Here is an 18,675-nt window from a genome sequence, read left to right as displayed (position 1 = left end):
AGTTGAAGGTATTTTGGCCCCAGGCCCCAGAAGGCCTTGTGGACAATGCAGAGGGTTTTGAACTTAATCCTCGCAGCCACTGGGAGCCAGTGCAGAGATTTCAGTCGTAAAAGTACGCACACATGTTTTGCTTGACAACCAGAAATAAGCGCATGCGCAATAGTACACGTACATGTTTTGCTTCCATGTGACTTATTCAGGAGTTAGTTGCACAGTGTGGAAGCCAATGCGTTTCTGTTCTTGGGAAGGAATAACTGCGACCCAAACGCACACCGTACTCCGAGCTTGACGGCATAGCAGAAACCGGTAGTGTTCTTGTTCAGTGCTCTCTAATTGTAGAAAACATTGGTTACCAGCAGACCCTCTCTCATCTGAGAAAATATTGAGAATTGGTTTAATTGATATCCATTTTTTTTTTGCGAATTTGAATCAATGTATTGCAATAGGCTGGTGGATCTTTGCTGACCTTCATCAGGGCACTGCTTCTCAACAAGGCAAATGTTTTATAGTTATGGCACAGCAATGCAATATGGACGTGGCAGAGGGTTGTCTAATTATAGCATGGAATCCTAAGAATGGGAGCCTAGGTAGCCACAGTAGCATGGTAGCTTATGGACATATAGTTATTGCGGTACAGTGATTACACGTCAGTGGTTGTCTAATTAGGGCACTGTAGCCAAGGTAGCGTGACTGGTGTTTAAATGGGGCAATGCAGAGCAGGAAGAGCAGCAGGTGTATTACTAGGGCACTACATCCCAGGCAAGGCAACACGTCCATAATTAGGGTAGTAGCACACTATATAGTCCTTGCTGGTCACTCCAATCGGCTCCGATTCGTCCCTCTGGAGCGTCCCTCTATCCGTCCCAATTCCGATGCTAAACTTGCACCCCACCTGTAACCCCCTGGCTGCATCCCCTGTGTATAGCACTATGTTCATTTGCCACTAGGTTTGCACTTTATGAATCCATGCATGCATGCATGAATTCCAGATACATTTAGAACACTAAAGACAGGAAAGTGGGCATATAATGAGTGCATTGAATCTTTGGCATGGAATTTGGGGATTTGGCATAGTATGAGAGCACTGCAGCCTGCCATTATCTTGGGTGAGTACATTGTGCCCCCTGGGCAGAGAGGGCAGCAGATGTGTAATCGCCCTGAGGAAGGCAACTACCTTATCTTTGGAGTCAATTGCCAGACAGGTGGCTTGTTTGCCGAAACGTGTTCCAGATGTCTATCCTGTTTGTTTATTTGAGTCGTGAAATGACACTTACACGTAGGCACACCAGTTCAAAAAGATCAAAAAAACTTTGAAAACCGAAAAATTTGAAAATTACATTGATTTTTGACAGCTTTTTGTGCATAAAATTATCAAACCAATAATTAGAGTGCTGGCACCTGGAGTTGGTATTTCTTTACAATTTATGTTGTTTGTTACTGTATCCAAGTCAGACACGGACAGTGTCTCTTTCTGTTTTTTACTTTGTTGTCACAAGCTTTATTGCTTAATTTCAGACTTGTTTTAAAAATCACAAGACTGTTTTATCCATTCACTATTATGCTTTTGATTGAAACATAATCTTCACGGCAATAAATTCCCTTTTTATCATGAGATTATCTTGAGTGCTTTCAGAGTTCGCTACAGCCACTAATTTGTTGTTTACGTGATATCGTTTTGATACACTCATTATCAAAATCATTACAAATACTTACAATCAACTTTACAGCAGTGTGGACCCTATTGTCCTTGATTTGTACTCGCATGACTTTAACTGGGTGTTTCATCTTTTTTCTCCAGCGCTGCAAAGACAGGCTTAACTCCTTAGCCATCTCGGTCATGAACCAGTGGCCGGGGGTGAAACTTCGGGTGACCGAGGGGTGGGACGAAGACGGTCACCACTCCGAGGAGTCACTGCACTACGAAGGGCGGGCCGTGGACATCACCACATCGGACCGGGACCGCAACAAGTACGGCATGCTGGCCCGGCTGGCCGTGGAAGCCGGGTTCGACTGGGTCTACTACGAGTCCAAGGCTCACATTCACTGCTCAGTGAAGTCCGGTAAGGGCTCACGATGTAAAGAGAACGACTACTTGATGGCAGAGAATCCATTGTCTTATTGTTCTGCAATGTCCATGTACTGTCTTGGTTTCAGGAACACCACCTGCTGCGGTCTTCTTTCTGGGCCTCTCACTTGTTTACCACGATTAAATAGAATTGGTGGTCAGTCTATGGGAAGTGTGGCTTCCCTTATTTCTCTAGTGTGACCTATTGGGTCAGACTCATAAAGAATTCTTCTGAAGAAAGTCAGGATTTGCCTGTGAATATTTGGGATAGAGAGGTTTGATCGCAGGAGAATTCGTCGAATTTTTTTAAAACAAATTTGGCCGCAACTATATGTAATAGTTAAGGTGGGGGGAGGTGAGAAGTAGGCTGCATGGGGTCTCCCCCACATACATTTGTGGCCAAATTGAATTTAAAAAAATGATGATTTCTCCTTGATGAAATCGCATAGAAGTGAATATTTCAGGTGCTCATCTGCTACTTCATGCCTGATTCGCAGAACCTACAGCGGAGAGGATGTGCAACATCATGGGGCATCTATGAGAAGCCCTCCAGCAAATCCGTGTTACTGGCGTGTTCACGTGACCATCTCAGAGTAGCTCCAGTTCTGGGGTTTATGAATCGGGTCAAATGGAGCAGGTGAAATTTCAGAGGTACTCCCTGGCATCGCCTCATTTGCGCCAGTGCAAAGGTTTCTGAATGGGTCCATTGCTCTCCCTGCTTTAACACTCCCAAGAGGGGAAACATACCACTTAAGGGAGATTCCAGGGACACTCATACACCGACACACATTAGAGAAAACCTATCGGTTAGATATTCTTTTGAATACTTAGCCACGTGAAGGTGCTGTGCACAAGTTATGTCTAATAAAACAGCTCCCTATACAGTGCATACCTCACCAGGCACATTCATAGAGAGTGGCACATATAGCCCGGTTCTATGTTGAGGAGCGTGGAGAAGTGCTGCCTCGGCATAGGGTGGCTTTTTTAAGCATTGCAGTGGCTCTGTGTTTGAAAGATGGCGAGGAGCTTTCATTGCCTGGGATCAGGCCACCCCGAGTCCATCGTCTTCCTTCATCCAAATAGACAATAGTGCATATTTTGCTTCAAACCTAGATTTGGGCAGTTGTGTCTCTGGCTGCAGCCCATTACAATGTCAGGCATAGAGATGGGTCCCACATCCAATGAGTGAACTGCAGGGCCCTTTAATTTCAGCGTTAAGGGATGTAAAGTGTCAATTGTACAGCTATTCTGTCTGGTCCTTCTCACCTAGGGGATGACCAGACACTGGCCAGACTTTGTCCAACTATCCCAAGACTAACCAAGCTGGCTCACTTCCGACAACAAGGCACACGCAGGTATTGGACAAATGGGACAAGAATGATGGGTGAGCAGTTCCTTCATACTCTGGGACAAGACTGGATTACATCAGAACCTCTACAAGAGGAGCGGGTTCTCACTCACATAGAACAAGACTACACAGTCAAGTTCTACTCACCTTGGACAAGACTGCACACGAAGGTTCTCTCTCCCCTGGGACAAGACAGGACACCGACGGGTCCTTCTCACCTGGGACAAGACTGCACTGCTGATCTCTTTCACTGAAAGTAACACTGCACGGTTAGTTATTGGGCATGAGTAGGCATCCGTGGATATAGGTTGTATATCTTCAACAAGAGCAAGAATGGATGATCGGTTACTTCTCAGTTCTGGGGAAAGAGTAGATGACAAGAGATCCTGCTCAAGTGGCATGGGACCTGATAATGCAGGCCCTCCATCACATTGACCAACATTGCGCAAGTCCACCTCGCTTGGGACAATACTACACAAGTTGGTTCGCTCACACCTGGGAATATCCAGGACACCTGAAGGTCTTTCACAATGGGCACGAGACTGGGAAAAGAATGTCCCCCTCAAATAGGACAGTACTGGAAAATGCCATTTCTCCTACACCTTCTATTGGCTTCTACTGGCAGGACTTTACAAAATAAATACATACTTGCATGCCAGATTCTCATCAACTAGGAGAAGATAAGATAAGGACGGTCTGCACTGTCTTGGGGAAAGACTGTATAAGCCGGTCCTCATTCACCTGGGCTGGACCTTATCAACAGATCATCCTCACCTGTGATAAGACTGGATTCTGGCAAGTCCTCCCCACCTGTGACAAGACTGGATAATTGAAAATCATCTTCTTCTGCAACAATACTGGATTCTGGCAGGTCCTCATCACCTAGAGCAGGATTGACTACTGGCAGGTCATCCTTACCTGTGACAAGGCTGGATTCTGGCAGGTCCTCCCCAGATGTGAGAGGATTGGTTACTGGTAGACCCTCCTCGCCTAAAACAAGGCTGGATACTGGCAGGTCCTCCACACCTGTGACAAGACTGGATAATTGTAAATCCTCCTCTTCAACAATTCTGGATACTGACAGGTCATCCTCACCTAGAGCAAGATTGGCTACTGGCAGGTCAACCTTACCTGTGACAAGGCTGGATACTGGCATGCCCTCCTCACCTGTGACAAGACTGGATACTGGCAGGTCATCTTGACCCGTGACAAGGCTGGATACTGGCAGGTCATCTTCACCTGTGACAAGGCTGGATACTGGCAGGTCATCTTGACCCGTGACAAGGCTGGATACTGGCAGGTCATCTTGACCCGTGACAAGACTGGATACTGGCAGGTCATCTTGACCCGGGACAAGGCTGGATACTGGCAGGTCATCTTGACCCGGGACAAGGCTGGATACTGGCAGGTCATCTTGACCCGTGACAAGGCTGGATACTGGCAGGTCATCTTCACCTGTGACAAGGCTGGATACTGGTAGGTCATCTTGACCCGTGACAAGGCTGGATACTGGCAGGTCATCTTGACCCGTGACAAGACTGGATACTGGCAGGTCATCTTGACCCGTGACAAGGCTGGATACTGGCAGGTCATCTTCACCTGTGACAAGGCTGGATACTGGCAGGTCATCTTGACCCGTGACAAGGCTGGATACTGGCATGCCCTCCTCACCTGTGACAAGGCTGGATACTGGCAGGTCATCTTGACCCGTGACAAGGCTGGATACTGGCATGCCCTCCTCACCTGTGACAAGACTGCATGATCACAGATCATCTTCACCTGCAACAAGACTGCATGCTGGCGGGTCCGCCTCCCCTGTGACAAGCCTGGATATTTGCATGTCTGCCTAACCTCAGACCAGACTGAATACTAGTGTTAGGTCTTCCTCGCCTAGAGCAAACTTGGATACTAGAAGCCCCTCCACAACTGTGACAAGAGAGGATACTGGTAGGTCCTCACCTGCAAAAAAGAAGACTGGATTGACAGGCCCTCCTATCCTAAGACAAAACTGAATACAGACCGGCCCTCCTCGTCTGGGAGAGGAATGTTCCTATCAGGTACTCCTTGTCGTGAATATAACTGGGTACCAGCAGGTCCTTTCTACTTAACACAACGCTGTGTCAGCAGGTCCTCATTCACCTGGGATGAAACCGGATAATGGCAGGTCTTCCTAACTTGGAGCAAGACTCAACCAGCTTGTTCTCTCTCACCATGGACAATACGGTATCTAGGCGGTTCCTGCTCACCTGTGACAACCTTGAAGCCAAGCAGGTCACCATCACCTTGGGGAAAACACTAATAGGTCTCCACTTACCCTAGACAATGCAAGACGATTCTAAATGTGGTCCTCGTGACTTAGAGTAAGGTTTCATACCGGAAAACCCTCTCTCTTGAAACATAAGATTATCTACTGGCAGTCTCTCTCTCTCATTAACATTGCATCTCTGATTAGAACTCAGATTGTACAACTGCAAACTCTTGCTTCAGAGATGTGATTGTTCTAATGCAGCCCCCAAGCACACTAATTAGAAATAGGATTGATACAGACAGGTCCCCTATCACCTTGTAAATTATTTCACTATCTGGCCATCTCTAAACTTGGGCAAGCCGGTATGATACTAGTGTCTTCTGCCCTGGAACAAGACTGTATCCCCTCCATTATCCCCTGTAGCAAACACTAGTGATGTCCAAATCACCTAAAACCTTGGGGGGAGACTGTACGCTGGTATGGTTGGGGTGCATATAAGGACTCTGCTTTCCTCATGTGAAGACGCATATTTCTATATACAAACAGGAAAAGCTGGGGCTGTGAAATATTCCCTTGGTACTCATCTGAAACTTGCAAGGGAGATCTTTAATGCTAGCCAATCAAACATTGTTGATAATGTGGGATGGGCCAAGGTGGGCCTGCTCTTAAGGAGAGTACTCTTAGTGGTCTGGATATTGTACCAGAGAGAGGTACTGATTTGTTTTTGCAGTACATGCTTCCAGGGAGTGCAAAAGGTTCTCATGAGTTCTAGTGCATTTAATAAGATTGGGGTGCTCATGGGCCCAACTGTTTGTTTGGGTATGTCCTAGGAGAACACACATAATGCACCCATATACAATGGGTTTGATCATGAAGGATGCTTCCACTCTTTGGGATTTCTGTAACCGTTGCAACTGAGGTTGCAATCATCTCATGGGCTGAGGTAGGTGTAATCTGAGAGGATGTAAATAATCTCATTGGTGGAGTTATGTGTAGCCAGGGAGGGTATAAATAACTTCCAGGTTTGAGGTAGTTGGAATCAGGGAGGATACAAATCATCTAAGTGATATGGTTTGGGAATTGAACAAATGGTACATTGTTGCAGATGGTATGGCAAGAGGAGGTGTCATATTCGCAGAGGGTGCAATCGATGTGGCTGGAATGAGTGCATCTGATCTTGTTGACTTTGCAGCAGGTGTGCTCAAAGAAGCTGCAAATATTCTCAGTGATCATAGTAGGTGTTCTACATGTGAGAGATATTTACCATAGTACAGCACTCCCCGTGATTAGGAGACAGTCAGATCTGGTGTGGTATTAGATGTGCAGACTTTTCCACAACATAATTCTTAAGTCATCTGGTCAGGTGGGAAAAGGTAACCGTGCCACTCGCCTCCACCACACGGGAGCAAGCCAAACCATTTGAAGAGCAACTTAGAGAGACATGGCGTATCCAAGGTTATAAACCCTAGGAGATTTGGAATACATTGATGTATCTAAGAAATAAATTCCAGAAATATTGAGATATCTGAGGTTATCATCCCCAGGAGTCTTGAGGTATCCAAGGTTATCCACTGCAGGAGACTCAAGTGAAGTGAGGAATCAATTGCAGGAGACTTGAGGTTCTCGAGGAATCAATCCTAGAAGACCAGAGGTGACTAAGGACTCAACCCCAGAAGACATGAGACATCTGTAGAATCAACCAAGCGGACTTGAGGTGTCTGAGGCTACCCACCCCAGTAAACATGAGGTATTTGACCATATCAACCCCATGAAACTTGAGATATGTGAGGCCTCAACCCCAAGAGTCTTGGCTAAAGAATCAACCACAGGAGAAGTGAGATGTCTGAATTGCCAACCTTGGGTGACTTGTGGTATGCTTGCAATCATTCACAGGTTACTTGAGGGATCTGAATATTAAACCCATGAGTCTTGAACAATAAAAATCATCGTCCACTGGAGACTTGAGATAACTGAAGCATCAACCCAAGATGACTTGAGGTGCTTGGTGCTATTAACCCGAGGAGACTTGAGGTTTCTGAAATTATGAACGCCAGGAGATGTTAGATATCCAAATCACCAACACTTTTCCAGTATCCGACTTATCAAGCTCTGGTTACTTAGGTATCTGAATTGTCAACCCCAGGAGCCTTGAGTTATTCAAGAAATCAACCCGGGAGCTTGAGGTATCAACTCCAAGAGCCTTGAAGTGTACAAGGAATACATCCAAGGAGATCTGAACTATCTGAAACATCCACCCCAGGAGGCTTGAGGTATCAACCCCAAGAGCCTTGAAGTATACAAGGAATACATCCAAGGAGATCTGAACGATCTGAAACATCCACCCCAAAAGACTTGAGGTATCTGAGGTATCAACCTAATATGACTTGAAATGTCTGAGTTTATCAACCCCAGGCCTCATGAGGCATCTCTGTTTACCAACCGCAAGGAGGCTTGAAGTGTCTGAAGTATCAACCCTACGGGAATTGAGATATCAGAAGCATCAACCCCATCTGTTTGAGGTATCATCCCCGGGAGACATGTGGTATCTATGCTATTCACCCCGGGAGACTTGAAGCATCCAAATAAACAACCTCATCAACCACTGTTTATTTGAGGTATCTGAGGTATCAACCCCTGGAGACTTGAGTTCTTTGAGGTATCATCCTTGGGATCTATGCTATCAACCCCAGGAGGCTTGAGGCATTGGAGGGGTCAACCACAGCAGACCTACGGTAGGTAAGGGATTGACCGATGGAAACGTGAGGCATCTGAAGAACCGACTCCAGTAGGCTTGAGGTAGGTGGGTCATCAGCGCCAGGAAAGCTACATCAGGCAGAAGCAGTACAGTTCCAGAAAAAATGAAGCTGTGTTCGTTCCCACAATCAACACAATTAATAACACTAGACAGATGAAGGCTTTAAAAGCATATAGAAATGATAACAGCAATCATGGACACGTTCAGTTATAGCAAATACCTGTGTCAAAAGTCGGTGCGTTGGGCCACGGACTCCAGTAGTGCTGGCACTCTGAGGTCTGGTCTTTGGAAAGAGAGGAGCTAATGGTAGGGTATAGGTTTTGGGCTAATGGGTGAAGCCAATGGGTCACATTGGCAGGAATCTGATAGGCTGGACCACATTCAGCAGCCCATTATGGCACCACTACTTTAAAGCTGGCACTTCTAAGCAGAGCTGCTTTACTTTTAATGTGACAGCACAGGAAATTCTCAGAAGGCCTGCTATACCTTTCATGCACAGTGCCTGCTCTTTAAGCACAGCTGATATACATTTAAGGGACAGTATTGCCACTTCTCAGCAGGCCTGCTGTAGTTTACATGTGCAGTGCCGGCATTTTTCAGGTGACCTACTGTACTGTCAGTGCACAGTGCCTGCACTAAAAACAGGGCTGCTATACCGCTGATACAACAGCATGGACACATCCCAGCAGGCTGCTATGCTGCTGATACGACAGCACGGACACATCCCAGCAGGCTGCTATGCCGCTGATACGACAGCACGGACACATCCCAGCAGGCTGCTATGCCGCTGATAGGACGGCACGAACACATCCCAGCAGGCTACTATGCCGCTCATACACCCGTGCAAACACATCCCAGCAGGCTGCTATGCCGCTGATACGACAGCATGGACACATCCCAGCAGGCTGCTATGGCGGCCACGCACAGTACCCACAAACTAAACTGCAGTTCTCTCCATTTTAAACCCTTGGACAGGGCCAACATTTGCACAACTACAAAACTTTAACATGACCGGTCAGTATCATACTCGTGTACCCCCATTTTTGAGCCTCTTTGCAAGCCCCATCTAGCTACGGTGAGAATAGAATACCGCCCCAGGCCTCAGCGTTCTGCCTTAATTGCTCGGCCAATCACTGTTCATTGGACCCTGTACCAGCTGGGTTATCGCCTGCCACCCTATCACCTGCACAGGTCCTTGTGGTTCAGCAAACAGGGTGAGGTAGAATTTCTTTGCAAGTTGGTTGGCTTTCCTCCCCCAAGTCCCCTTATGTGGAGGGCCGAGGGGTGCCATGCTGCTACTCCATCCAAACACCTTAAAACGAGTCATCTTCCGATGGGGGTCAACGCCCACAAATAAAGGTAGTATTGCACAGCCTAGCAATGCATAACTGTGCAATACTAACACAGAAGAATAGAATGCTTCCCTACCTCCCAGTGTAGGGGTCTCCAGAAATGCAGCTCTCGAGATGTTTTGGACTACGACTCCCATGATCCCGCACCATTTGACTATGCCACATTTTGATACAAGCTGAAGCACGGAAGTATTACTGTGAGAATCTGGGAATACTGTTCATTTTGTTGTATCTGTTCTTCCAAGAAAACTCTGATTCCAAAAGTTAACCCACTAAGGACGAGTGGGAAACATGAGAGTTTGATCCCGAACGTAGGTCAGTGCTTCTTGATAGAGGCATATCTGTTCACCAGTCCTGGTGTAGTGCCTTCGAAAGGTTAAAAGGTGTTCGCTGAGGACTCTGTGAATGTCCTGGAGTTTGGGATTGGTTTTGTAGAGTTTGCCTGGACATGTATATAACTCTGGCTGTTTTTGTACCACTGGTCCAATAACCGCACATCATCATCCATACTGCATATCGTTCACCATAATGCACAGGATTTCGTGGTGTTGGCAAAGATGACATACTGGCTTCTTTTTTTTAACACACTATTTTTCCTTCCATGAAACAGGCCAGTACTGAACATGAGAGACCCCAAATGTCCCCTTCGTTTTAGTGCATCTGAGAATCCCTCATTTCCCTCCCATTTTTCAAGTGGGCAAATAAGTAAAGGGACGTAATGAAATCAGCCTTAAGAAGCAGACTCCCCTTAAATGCCCCATTCTTCAGGCGCTGTGCTGGCAAGTGGCCCTACACATTAACTTAGGTTTGGGAGAAGATGAGGCGTGAATGGGAGACTATTGTGTTTAATCGCCAGATTATCGCTGTTTGGAATTGGTCCAGAGATAAGAGAACTGCTTCCACAGTGCCCTGTGAAACTTGGAGTAACACTGGGTAGCGAGCGAGCAGAGGCTGCGAGACCTCGCCCTAAGCACATGCCGCTTTCCCTGCAGCAGCAGAGGCTGCGAGGCCTCGCCCTAAGCACATCCCGCTTTCCCTGCAGCAGCAGAGGCTGCGAGGCCTCGCCCTAAGCACATCCCGCTTTCCCTGCAGCAGCAGAGGCTGCGAGACCTCGCCCTAAGCACATCCCGATTTCCCTGCAGCAGCAGAGGCTGCGAGGCCTCGCCCTAAGCACATCCCGCTTTCCCTGCAGCAGCAGAGGCTGCGAGACCTCGCCCTAAGCACATCCCGCTTTCCCTGCAGCAGCAGAGGCTGCGAGACCTCGCCCTAAGCACATCCCGCTTTCCCTGCAGCAGCAGAGGCTGCGAGACCTCGCCCTAAGCACATCCGCTTTCCCTGCAGCAGCAGAGGCTGCGAGACCTCGCCCTAAGCACATGCCGCTTTCCCTGCAGCAGCAGAGGCTGCGAGACCTCGTCCTAAGCACATGCCGCTTTCCCTGCAGCAGCAGAGGCTGCGAGACCTCGCCCTAAGCACATCCGCTTTCCCTGCAGCAGCAGAGGCTGCGAGACCTCGCCCTAAGCACATGCCGCTTTCCCTGCAGCAGCAGAGGCTGCGAGACCTCGTCCTAAGCACATGCCGCTTTCCCTGCAGCAGCAGAGGCTGCAAGGCCTCGTCCTGACACCACAAGCACGCCCCGCTTTCCCTGCAGGAGAGAAGTAGCAGTTGCTGTCAGGCCCCTGTGCTTGGCTTCCGGGTTCATTCCCAGAATGCCCAGTGTTCAGATGTGAAATCCTACTTCCGGCGCAGGCAGGCCTTTTACAAAACCTGTGGCCAGAGTGTGGTAGAAAGAGACAGTTTGGTGCGGCAGTAAAAAATATGGCAGTTATTCCCTTAGCACCATTATTTTGTTGGGCGGCACCTCTAAATTCCAAGTGTGACCTTGAAGTAGAGGCCACACCTCCAGCTCGTTGCAGGAGGGAATGCCTCCATTGTACCGCTATATATTGGCGGAACTGCCGCTGGTGATTATTCTGCCGATATCCCCAGGGAGTCGTGTGAACCTAAAAAAAAGAGAGATTAACACTTACATACCACCTCTCAGAATCTGTCTGCACACCCACCAGAGCGGTGATAAGGGTACGAAAGCATGGCAGTAAATCCACAGAATTACCGCCAAACCCAGAATGAGGCTCAGAGTCCATTGAGAGACAAGAGAATGAATGCGACAGAAGCAAAGTGCACACTCAAATCCTTTGCACAATTATTTTGGTTTTCATGGATCTGTTTGTTTGATGTGATTTTTAGGGGTGACATGGGAAAAAAGAAATCTGTATTGGGGACCACTTCCTCTAGCAGCCAACGATGGGGCGAGGAGATTGGGCAGTAAGAAAGTGAATGCCCTTTACCCTTCACAGCGACTTCATCGCACTCCTGCGAATGGCTACGATGGCTTAATGGGGGGATTGTACGTTTCGTTATAGATGTGAAGCGTCTCATTCTTAGAGCCCCAGAGGACTTTTGTTCTACTTCTGAAAGCTTTCTTTAAGAAGTTTGCGTGTTGAATCTTGCAAAATGATTCTGTAGATTCCTTGGGGTCCATTTGGAGGGGCCACCTGGTGATATTAAAATCCTTGATCCAGTCTTTGCTTTTTTTCATTTGGAGGGTTTGTAATCTCTTGGCTGTGGAAGATCTGGCTGGCAATGAGGATTGTGCTCGGAGGAGTACTTCGCTCTTTCCTTTCGGTAGAGTCTGTGGGAAGTGTTGCATTGTGGGTAGTGAATGAGTATTCGTTTGCGTTGGTTGCTCTAAGGGCAGCCATTTCAGGGCGCCTTTAGCCCCCTGGCCCACCAGCTTGGGGGAGTCTTTCAAGGGCTCCCCCGAGCTGGCGTGTGGGAGAAGGCGTGGCAGGTACCCTTTTGTTATTAAATGCGGAGGCAGGCGCTTTTAATAACAATAGTGTGCTGATGCTTTGCATCAGCACCCTATTCGGAGGATTACCACCCTGCTCCGACGCGGGAGTGATGTCATTTCACCAAAATGCCAGGGGTAGCGGAAGTGACATCACAAGACCCTTGACCTCTGATGACATCACAGGAAGTGATGCCATTTGAACATACCCCGAATTGACATCATGGGAAGCGATGGAACACAACCTTTTACCCATTGACAAAACAGGAAGTTGCATCACATAGCATTGTTCCTAAGTACACTATGAAAAATATGGTTACAATATCACTGTAACGTGATATACATTTCATACAAGAATGGACCACAATATGTATCAGCAGAAAAAAAACATGCAATAACTGACAAGCCAAATACTTAGTCCAAAATGGATGCGTATTCTACTCTAAATGCCTTTAGGAGGATTTTGTCTGCATTGTGAATTTGAGGTGTTTAAGAACAGACTAAATCAGTGACTCACTCCTTGAAGTGTGCCTGAAATAAACCTTTAATCAGTCTAGCAATTATTGTATGGAATTCTAGAAAGACACATTTCTTTCTTATTTAGGGTCACTGCTCAAAGTGTTACACTTGTGGAACCCCATTTTTTTTAAGAAGCCTGAACAAGAACACCGACCACTCTAGAAACATTTTTTTTAGGGGTAGCAAGGGAGATCTCAGGGGTCGCAAGTGCAACCCCTGGCGACCCCTAAATGACGTCCTTGCACTAGCAAGGCTGTTTTCATTGGAATAGGGCGCTCATGCACTAGCTCAGGGGCACGCAGGGAGGTGCCAATTCTGGCCAGGGCGCTGCTGCGGCTAAAGCCGGCCCTGATTTCAGGAATGTGCTCATGAGCTGTGCTCGTGTTACTTTGGCTGATTATGAGTCTAGTCAGCCTACTTGCACCTTCTCGCGTTGCTTGCTTAGGCAGAGCAAGGGCCGCATGTGCAGTCCGATGCAATAGTCCAGCTTGCCCAAAAGTTGCGCCAGGTTCTGATTAGTGCTTCATTCCCAAAAAGGGGATGGTTGGTTTCAGAAGGTGCAATTGATGATGTGCCTGTTTGCTAGTGCTCTGATTTGCCGAGGGAAGGAGATATTTGTTCCTAGGTTTTTTGCTTTGTCAGTGGAGGTGCAGCACAGAAAACACAACTACATTTTTGCTCCATCAAAGTACAATGTGTGCAGTGTTGCTCTCTTCCTCCCAGTGCCACAGTAATAAGAAGTTGTTATTTATATAGCGCTTTTATCCAAAGCACTTTACACTGAACATATTTACATACATGATTAATACCCAATTGAAATTGGTACTCACTTTATAGACCTTGGAAAGATGAACGGTTGAGTCAACCTTGCAGGGAGTTGAACCTGCGACCTACAGGCTAGTAGGTACGAACCAGCCCACTGAGCTATTTTACCAGTTTAGCTGGTAGATTAGCTGCCCTGATCCCTCTATAATGCTTTCAAGGGTTCCCAATAAATCGCTTCTTTACTTTTTATGTGCACAGTAGAATGTTCGCCCCTGTGTCCTGGGTTGCCCTCTTATCCATTTCATTTATATGAAGAACTGTGAGCGGAAAAGAACACTTCTGAATACCATGCCCCAGGCATAACATAGTTCTAGTGCAGGCTTGCCCCAAATCCGGCCCCGTTTATTCCGGGGCAGGTGGTATATTCCCATGCAGAGACTCGATTAGGTTGCTGGTCCATTGGTTGCAGCTGGAAGAGTGTTGGGGTGCTTTGCAGCTGGTGGCTATGCAAGGGGTTTGCCCCTTTGCACCCCTTCAAAACCAGGGGTATAGTAGCCCACTGAGCCCCTACACCAGGGACAGTGAGCCACGCCCTCCAATGATGACCTAGGTGTATTATGCTGTCTCCGACCTTTTCCCCGGGAGAAATCCCCTTCTCTTTGGAACTTCATAGCTCTACTCTTTGCCCGAATACCCATCAATTATCTATATGTATTTATTTATTTGCCATCTAAAGTGCCAAGGAGCTAGGGCTTTCAAAACGCTTTCCATTGGCCTCCTCTGTAAAAGGGCTCATTCCAGCTGCCCGATCCTCTGGGTCCAGTTACACACAGGAACATACTGGTTTCTCCCAGTACTTCTATGCAGAAATCCAGAGAGAGCTACAGGGCACAGTTTGGTCTACAGAGTTTTAGTGACAAACTCCTGCCCCGCAGTGCCTCCCACTAGCCCACAGGCCAAGCCACAAAATTGGGTGGTGCTTTGCCGGACAGTAGGTGGCACGCTGCACCTCTTCCAGAAAGAGCAGTGAGATTGCTGGAAAATGTTCCCCCCAGTAATCCTGCGAAACAAAAGAGGTGATGAATGGAAGGTTGGAATCAATCTTAACCTCTGGCATCGCTCTGGGGCTCTTACCCTCCAGACCCTCATTCTTCACCTGCCAAGCTATTACAGAAAGGGGTAAGACCATATGCCAATCTGGCGTGACCCACCCCAAAAGGGGTAGTCCAGCCTGAACTGCTGGGTCACATCCCTTCTGCACGAGACCACACGCATCCCCAGACATGTTGCGGTCTCATTGGGCGTCATCAGTGAGGAGTAGCTTCGGGCTCTAGGCCCAGTAGACATGGGACCCACAGCATACCCGTCCCACTCGGGGTGACTAAAGCAAACCAAAAGAGGTGACGGATGGATGGTTATATCTCTCCCGCTCAGCGGTCGGGCTGGACAATTATGGTAAAGCGGTAGAACACACACATAGAACATTTTTAAAAAGTGCACATCGAAGGCAAGACAGCCATACACAGAGAGAAGTTTAACATATGTACAAAAGGATGGGGCAGGAGATTAGCCTGCAACTTTCACAGTGAGTGTGGCCAGGGTGGGTGCAGGATCTAAGCATCAGTGAGTTGTAAGTGTGGTTTTAACTCAAAGGGCAAGGGATGACAATCAGCCCATATACATCCAAGTGGTTGGGGCGGGGGAGGGCGGTGGTGGCTGTGATCAGGCAATGCAGCAATGTCTTGGCAGAATGAGGGGCAGTGATTGGCTTTGGCCCCCTGCCACCTGCTTCAGCCTTCAAGATGTTGTGGAATTATCCGAGAGACCCCCTGTCACAGCAACTTGCATGCCAACGTCAAGCCACAGCAAGCACTCTTTTGTGCTGACCTCATCACCCACAACACTTTCCACTAACCTGTCTCATTACTCCCTGACCTGTCTCCTATATCCTGGAACTGCTGTAGTGACCACTGTCACCACTGAAGTCATTCCCCCAAGACATGGCAGCCTGCTCCCCTGGTGGTACTCTACAATACCTATCCTAAGCACCCCACATCCTTTTTTAGTCTTCGCTATTATGTGTTGCCAAAGTGCCACCCCTAAGCCAAAACTATTGCATTGAAGTACAGCAAGGAGGGAATTGGGATGTGATGAGGGACACACACCTTTTGGTTGCTGTTTGGTTATTGGGCACACATTGTCTGTCCATGGCCCTGCTAATGACTACGACTCTGCAAGTTCTCAATAAACCACTCTGACAGACCCACCAGATCTGCCCAGCTGAACCAACTCACCATCCCAAGATACAAACTAGAAAAATCGGGAGGAAAGAGCTTCCCTGTCCTGGCGCAAAAATGTGGAATGCACTGCCTCCTGACATCAGATCCGAGGCAGCCTACCTCCCCTTTCGAAAGAAACTGAGAACCTGGCTAGCCGCGCAAGAATAATCTACGTCCCAGTGGTAAGCCCAGCTGACACTGAGACGTGCCCTAACATGTAATCCTGAGCACACCCACCTACAACTCGCTAAGTTTCTAGCCAAGCTTCTACCCACCCACTGCATCTGCATTATCAACTACTATGTAACCCACGAACTATGACAACCACTCTGCAAAATGCTTAACTGGTAACAGAGTTGTGCTTGTATCCAACCTGCAGCACCCATCCTGCTCTGCTCGCAATTTGCTAAGCTTTAGCCCATGCTAACTGCAATGTATGTTCACCAATGCTCCTTGCCTTATGTAACCGCTGTATGTAACTTGTACATTGCCGACCGGATACCTTTGGGTTTGGAGCGCCATACAAATAAAATAATCAAACAAACAAACTCTCTCCCCCAAACACATGCTCCAGGGAACTCTTTGATATAGCTCCATCAAGCAGTAACCAGTGCTTAATTTGTAAATAATATGTCCCAGGGCCCAATATTTTCTAGCACATGCGGGACACATCGAGGCGGGCAACTCCCAGCCCACTCTAGCCAACACCCGCAGCAGTGCCCCAAAGTGTCCGCATATTTAGGATATTACCTGCAACTCCAAACCGCTATTGCGGGTGATGGGTGCACTACGCATGGCAGATGTGCAACTTATAGATGCCAATCGACATACAATAACATAACATACTGGTTTAAGGCAAATGTTTGAGTGATTCTTTAAACACATAATCATTGTTGACATTTTGATCAGATTCACTAGACGGTAATTGGAACATGCTTCGATCCACAGAAACCAAAGGTAACAAGCTTTTCTCTTATGGTAAATGAATTGACAAATGCAGGAAAAATCATCCCTGAACTGGACTGGTGAACCTGCCTATCAAACACTGCAGCAAAGTCTCTTGCTGTGTATAGTTTGGCGCTCATGGCAGACACTCCTCTTAGGCAGTGGCCTTTTCCCTGGCTTTGCTCCTGTGTTTGTTCCGCTGGCTGGTGACTGTCGCCTTATTGTCAACCCACACACACTTCAGTAGCAGAGGTGCTGCACTATTGTCATGCAGGATGACTGGAGCACCAAGCGTTGTCACCTTCCAACTCATTCTCCATGAAAAGTCCATGAAAACTAACCCTGTCCTCGCCCAGAATGAAGACACTGCACCCAGTGCACACTGTTGTTCTTTGTGGTGTGACTACGGAATGAGTGTTAAAATAATAACTTTTCAGAAAAACATCATCATAATCAGAATGAGCCTGAGAAAATAAGTGCCAGGGTTCAGAAATAAGTGCCAGGGCTGAGCCATTACAAACCCCCCCACAAATTAAGCACTGGCAGTAACACTAAACTGTGTGCTGTAAGTTCCAGCCAGTTTTATTTCTAAGCAGTCTTCTGAGAGTAAATCGCTTAATTGCAGCTATAAATGTGCCCCTGGTGTAATATAATTGCTTCATGAAGTGTGCCGGCATCCCCTTGGTTTGTAAGCAGTATGAATGTCCTTGCACTGAATTCCTTTAAACACAAGCATTGGCAAAGCCAACAGTTTGGGCCTGTGTACGCATTAGATATGCATTTGCCATGCACTTTTAATTTATGCCCAGGGACTCGCACCATTTTACAGCTGTTACCATTTTATGGCCAGGTAGTGTTATATGGCATTGCCTGGAAAATGCCTACCCCATGCTTACATAAAAGGCAAAACTGTTGGCCTTGCCAATGCTTGTTTTCCTACTGGTGGAACTACCGCAGCGACCACTATCGTAGCTGGATGGGCCATGATGTCAAGGTATGGTGGCACCACACCGCGCCTACCATGAATCGCCTCCTTTTTCTTCTACCATGCTTAAGAAGTGTGTACCCCGAAGTCTGCCACAACGCCAAATTTGTAGTACTGGCAACACTGAGATGCAGTGTCTCCCAACACAGCTGCAGCGTGGAACCCAGATAATTCTGGCACCATCCTGATGTACGCATCATGCTTGTCAAAAATGCAGTCCCCAATGGCCCTCTATGTTGCTCATTCCCTAGCCACGGTGTCAACTTGTAAAACCGTCAAAACTTGGCTATTCGCCTAAATCCACCCCACAGCCCTTCACTGCAGCCTGCCGGCATTTTATAATATATTTATGTTGCCCTGGTGCAATCTATGAATTCGAGCCCAGCGATCTGCAACTGTCACCATGCATGCAACTGCATCCTCTGTATTTATGCCTTAAACCTAGGGCCTCCCAACTGTTCACCATGACCGTAATGCCTCTAATGCTCTCGTCTGCACCTATACATGCCTTTGCCCAACCTGGGCCCATGGAACTGGTAAAAGCGCCCTGATGCCCACGGGTTTGT

The 18,675-nt window shown here is 47.6% G+C and overlaps 1 protein-coding gene across 2 annotated transcripts in view; it reads left to right on the top strand.

Annotated features, from left to right (window-relative positions):
- IHH (Indian hedgehog signaling molecule) overlaps positions 1-18,675 on the top strand; it is a 188,787-nt gene that overhangs the window by 107,742 nt on the left and 62,370 nt on the right. For both annotated transcript variants that reach the window (XM_069616864.1, XM_069616865.1), the window contains exon 2: positions 1,799-2,060. In XM_069616864.1, coding sequence (XP_069472965.1) covers positions 1,799-2,060 — 262 coding nt within the window. The remainder of the gene's footprint in view (positions 1-1,798; positions 2,061-18,675) is intronic.

Source organism: Ambystoma mexicanum, chromosome 9 (genome assembly GCF_040938575.1).
Source record: "Ambystoma mexicanum isolate Mex_15411 chromosome 9, UKY_AmexF1_1, whole genome shotgun sequence".
In the NCBI taxonomy this organism is placed as follows: Eukaryota; Metazoa; Chordata; class Amphibia; order Caudata; family Ambystomatidae; genus Ambystoma; species Ambystoma mexicanum.
The sequence above is the reverse complement of the archived record's forward strand: the minus strand, read 5'-3'. Positions and strand labels throughout refer to the sequence as shown.